The following is a 5702-nucleotide window of genomic DNA, read 5'->3' as shown; positions in this document are numbered from 1 at the left end:
GGGAAGCTTCGCTAAAACATCCAGGACAACGCTCCTCTGTAAAGAATGCCTCTACCAGACTGTGATCAAATGTACATTCCACTTCTAAAATGGTAACTTCTCTACTGTCCTCATCAATAATAACAACATCTGGTGTTTTAGCTGTGACATCTGAAAATCAATCATTTTCATTATTGCACATGAACATGGCAATTGAAACACATAACAAGTGTGCTTATAGATTTTGGCAGATGATAAACGTATGAACATTATGTCCTTTATGTCAACAATTATGTTGTGTCTGATGTACATACCCTTATATATACATAGTAGCCAATCAGAATATGTGACAGAGTTTCAGTAACAGGATTGTGGTCATGATGCAGACAACAAAGAGGAAACGTAACAAGGTACAGAGAAGGTTGGAAGGACCTTTAATCTGGCTTTGACTGGTGTCAACTGCATAATTTTTCAATATAATACACACGCATGCGCACACGCACACACACACACACACACACACACACACACACACACACACACACACACACACACACACACACACACACACACACACAGTTTCATATGTATAAAAAGTAGACTTGAAAGCGATACCATTTGAGAAACGTTCAGTGACATACTTCAGCTATTGCTTTAAGGCCATCGTGAATAAGGTATGGACTATCTATTTTCATTTCTTTTCACCTATAACTCAGTCTGAAATAAATGTTGTGAATTATGTGCACATACTTAACAATGACAAGGTTTTGGAAATGTAAACACGATCCATTGACTTTACTTGAGCTATTTGAAATGTATTACTGTAGTGTAGGGTATGTAAAAGTAGGACACTGCAGATTAGTTAATATGCTGCAAAGATTATTACTGTGATAATATTACTATTATTTCTTTGTCTACATTATGTATATTCTATTTTCTTTCTGATACTTGTGAATACTTTTTGTTCTTTTACTCAAGTAAAATGTTAAATACAGTACTTTCACAGTATATTGCCAAATACAATTGTGCTCTTACCGTGCAAGCCACCAGTGTGTGGGTTAATCCTTCCTTCTCTCTTGTATTAATACAAAACAGTGAAAACACACACACACACACACACACACACACACACACACACACACACACACACACACACACACACACACACACACACACACACACACACACACACACACACACACACACACACACACACACACACACACACACACACATACACACATACACACACATTATATGCAGATATGGTTGAAAATGGGTGAAGTGCTCCTTTATGTAAGAAAACTGAGTACTTCTTCCACCACCGCTGTGCTGTGGCTTTCATTTGAACTTAATTCAACTTCACTTGAACGTAATGCTGATCTCGTTTCCATTCCTCTCTTCAGAATGCTACTGAGAGCTGACATCGGCAGAAGCCTCGTGCTGTCTGTCTACCACGTCACCTTTGTGACGGGCTTCCCAGCCAACGTCTTTGCCTTCTGCATCTTCTTCAAGAAGGTGAGACAGAAAGCCAAGCCCATTGACGTCCTGCTCCTCTACCTGATCGTCTCCGACCTCCTCTTCCTCCTCTTCCTGCCCTTCAAAATCCACGAGGCCGTGGACAACATGGAGTGGAACATGCCAAAGTTCCTGTGTCCGCTGTCTCGGTTTGTGTTCTTTGGCACCATTTACAACAGCCTCTTGACTCTGACTGCTATCAGTGTCGACCGTTACCTCGCAGTAGCATTCCCCATCAAGTACAAGCTAGGCAAACTTCCTTGGTACGCAGTGCTGGCCAGTTTATTCTTCGTGGTCACAATTTTCACTCATGGCAGTATAATTTACATCATGGATGAGCTATCTAAGTCCAACCGCACCGTTAATCAAACTGATTCTATCAAGCCGGTTTGTTATAAATCGTTTTCACGGCACCAGCTAGATTTATTGTTGCCCGTGCGAATGGAACTCTTCCTGGTGTTTTTCTGCGTGCCATTTCTCACATGCAGCTTCTGCTACATCAGCTTTGTCCGAATACTTTCCCGGAGGTCCAACATCAACACCAAGAAGCGCTCCCGGGCAATTGGCCTGGCTTTGGCAACACTGGCAGAGTTCGTCATCTGTTTCGCTCCATACAACGTGTCTCACGCTGTGGGGTTTGCACACTGGAACAACCCTCCGTGGCGTGAGCTTGCCCTCCTTACTAGCGTCTTCAATGCCTGCCTGGACCCCTTTGTCATCTACTTCTCCTCCACTGAACTCAGGAGGGCATTTAGAGTCCTTCTACAGAAGCTGTCAGGGAGACTAGAGAGGCTGCAGTGTTGTCCTAAGGCTCTGCACTGCCCCTGGCTGACCAATTCAGAGCATCAATATGCAACACAGAATGCAGAAAGCTCAAATGACGTGTTGACTACTTTCACTTCCTGTTAGGCATACGGCTATTTAGGGCTCTTCATTGTTCAGACTTTAAACCTGCATGTGTTCACCCAATTGTTTATGGTACAAGTAATTATTGTTGTTATTTTTTTCCATTTGTGTTTTGATATTTTCCTCAATGTAATAATAGGTTCTTTGGCATTAAATGTACTTATTATGGTTCACTATAAATCGTTCCTGATTGTAAAGCATTTGGCTTCAGAAGGTTAAGTTTAAGGGACCAGCTGTAACTTGGGACGTAGACCCAGTGCGGGTACTGGAATGACTGGTGGCAGCACGTCTAGGGTGGAGTTTGCCTATCATAAAATAGTGGACAATCTTCTTCTGGGCTCAGGGAGATGTTCTGTGTTCTGTGCAGGAGGGACAATTATGCCTTTCCTGTTTTAAAAAGGTGTGTCTTTCAACTGAAGTGATTTCTGTTTTAAATTCTCTCTTTAGGTTCACAATTGTGGAGAGAGTGATATTTTGTCAAGTCCGTGATTGGAAAGATTGTTTCTGTAGAAGAGTGGCATTTTTAACACCTCCACTCCTCTTATACGCCTTTGCAGGAATTGGCTGATCGAGGCCTTTTGTGACACACACACTGTGGTGGAAAATCACACACCTACAGATGTGTAGATTAGCGCTGTGTAATTACATTTAAAATTCAAATAAGACCACGATCACTATACATGTAAATGAATGAAAGAGTATGTCAAGTGAAAGTATGTGTAATAAAGGTGTGTATGTAGGCTATGTGTGTTAGTATCGGGATCAGAGAAAGACAGAGAAACAATCTTGAATATTCACAGCTTGCTGTGTTCTAATTAAAAGATCATTGGTTGAACACTCCGTTTTCTTTGTCATGTTTTTGTTTCTCCTCTTTCTCTCTACGTGTCACCTCACCTGCTGTCTACATCATGTCTATAAAAGAAGAAACATGACCAGCATTCACACTGTTTAACTCTCACATTGTTCATGTACAACAGAAGTTCTAGGCTAATAATAGTCAATAGTGACATCTAGTGGACGTGTAGGAGAAACCATCCTTACTGTTTGCTATTCAGTGAAAGATGGAAGAAAGGAAGGTCAACTAGATCAAAATGTTGAAAGAAGCAATACAAATCTGCCTTTAACAGTATAGCAACAGGTCATTTTCAAATATTGTGTTTTCTGATAAGTCAATATATTTAGTCACTGGCACTATAGTCAACATATGAACTCTTTATGTAAGCTAATGTTCAGTGACTCAGACAGTACAACAAATAAATGACCAGACAAGAATTCAAAGTTCACATCAAGGTTTAATCGAAATTGTTGTAAAAAATATACATACATAAATCACATGAAGCATTCCATCATTTTTTTTTGGTAAAAAGTGAACTGTCCTATTGAAGCTAGTAAACATAGCCTATAACGTGGCCCCTCGCAAGATAAGATGCAAGAAAACTGAGTAATTTTTCCCCTCCCAATGTCTTATCATCATCATCATGACTAACTGCATTATTCCACAGTTACACTGATCTTCCCAGGTAACATCTTCAGAGGGACAACAAGACCAGCATGAATGTATGGAAAGAGTGTGTCAGTGAAAGTGTGTGTGAAGGTGTGTATGTGTGTGTTAGTATCAGGATCAGAGAATGACAGCGTTCCTTCATCCCAGTCCAGCTGGACTCGGATCCTCTGAGGTTTCTGCTTCAGTGAGAGATCAGTGGCATACACTAGTCTGGTGCCAGCTATGTATTCATCTTCAGCATCTTCCTCTGAAGAGTTACATACACATGTGTATTTACCTTCATCTAACCTCATGCTCCATTGTTGACCTTCTCCGTCTCCCTTCCTCTGGAAAGAGTCTGCTAACACACCCACTTCCCAGTCTGCATCGTTTCCAACCTCAACATCCCAGCTGTGAGTCCCTGAGTTAAAGCCCTCAGAACCCAGGACAACAGGCCAGAGGTCAAATCTCTCAGGGTTGTCAGGAAGCTTATTCAACCACACAACTCTCACAGTGGTCAGATCATCAGACAGGGTGTATTGTGGATGGGCAGTGTTGGGGTCCAGAATGACAGGAGTGTAGGAGACAATGTCCTTCATCTTGTTCCAGACTCTGAAGGTTAGGTTTCCCAGGTGTTTGGTCACGTCTATCAGTGCTCCCGAGACCAGCTGAGGGTCCTGCAGTGTGAGCTGGACTCTCTCCATTGTGGTCTTGTAGTTCTGCAGGAATGAGACGTGTTCAGCTCTCAGCTCAACCTCTATGGCTCTGATGTTGTATGAAAGGCTTAATATGTCTCTGTTCAGACCCTCAACCTTCTCCTTCATCATCTGACTCTTCTGCTGCTCTTCCTCCCTCAGTGCAGTGATGCTGGCCTCCTCTTCCTCTTTTAGAAACTGATGCATCTTCTTAAACTGTTCCTTAATATGTGTCTCTGTGCGCCGAGCCTGGACCTTAAGGAGTTCTGCTGTTTGGTCACTTTCTGTTTTAACGTAATAAAAGACTTCCAGTTTTTCCTGTAAAGGCTTCAGTAATTTCTGGACTTCCTCCTTGTGAACCAGAGCAGCTTTGCCGATGAGTCTGAAACTGTGGTTGGTGTGTTTTTTAGAATCTCGACACACATCACACACTGGCTGTTGACATTCCAGACAGAACCGTTTGAGTTTCTCAGCATGCAGCCTGCAGAGATCCTCAGACCCTGAACAAGTTCTCTTACGTTTTGGAGCTCTCTGTCTCACCTGTATGAAGGACTCACACAGGTTCTTCAGAGCCAGGTTATGGAGTACATGATCTGTTGAATGTATTTCCTTACAAACTGGACATTGCTTTATTCCCTTCTGTCTCCACCATTGCTGCAGACAAGCATTGCAAAAGCTGTGGCTACATGACAGAAGAACAGGATCTTTGAAGATATCATGGCACACAGGACAGGAAAAATCCTCTACTGGAAGAGACGACGTGGAAGCCATTTAATCTCTGAGTGAAGCTACAAGGAAGTACAATGTCAGGAAGTGTTACCACACACTTCCTCCTCTTGAATGTTCCCTGAAGTTTATTTTCACTGTGAATGGTGGTTGTTGTTCAGTCAGCAGCAGGTTCCAGTGGTCTGGGTCAGTATTCCCTCCTGTAGCTGTGAAAAGTCTGTCCTTCTCACTGGAAGTTGTGCTTGATTTGAAGGCCAATCCTTATCCTATTGTCTCATATGAGTCTGGCAGGGGGCGGAGATTTGACACGCCACCACAGACCTCACCTGTTGCAAAGAACACAGACACACACACACACACACACACACACACACACACACACACACACACACACA

The 5702-nt window shown here is 42.5% G+C and overlaps 2 protein-coding genes across 2 annotated transcripts; one reads left to right on the top strand and one right to left on the bottom strand.

Moving 5' to 3' along the window:
- Window positions 1-1386: 1386 nt before the first annotated feature.
- Window positions 1387-2406, top strand: LOC308300908 (free fatty acid receptor 2-like; the record flags this gene model as incomplete). Its single annotated transcript, XM_080744804.1, has 1 exon — window positions 1387-2406. One exon carries the CDS (start codon window positions 1387-1389, stop codon window positions 2404-2406), a length of 1020 nt encoding a protein of 339 aa, XP_080600930.1.
- Window positions 2407-3905: 1499 nt separating this feature from the next.
- Window positions 3906-5352, bottom strand: LOC308300907 (E3 ubiquitin-protein ligase TRIM35-like; the record flags this gene model as incomplete). Its single annotated transcript, XM_080744803.1, has 2 exons — window positions 3906-3930; window positions 4037-5352. 2 exons carry the CDS (start codon window positions 5350-5352, stop codon window positions 3906-3908), a joined length of 1341 nt encoding a protein of 446 aa, XP_080600929.1.
- Window positions 5353-5702: the final 350 nt, after the last annotated feature.

This window comes from Nannobrachium achirus, assembly GCF_963921795.1.
Source record: "Nannobrachium achirus genome assembly, chromosome: 16".
Taxonomy (NCBI): domain Eukaryota; kingdom Metazoa; phylum Chordata; class Actinopteri; order Myctophiformes; family Myctophidae; genus Nannobrachium; species Nannobrachium achirus.
This window is presented reverse-complemented; position numbering and strand designations above follow the sequence as displayed.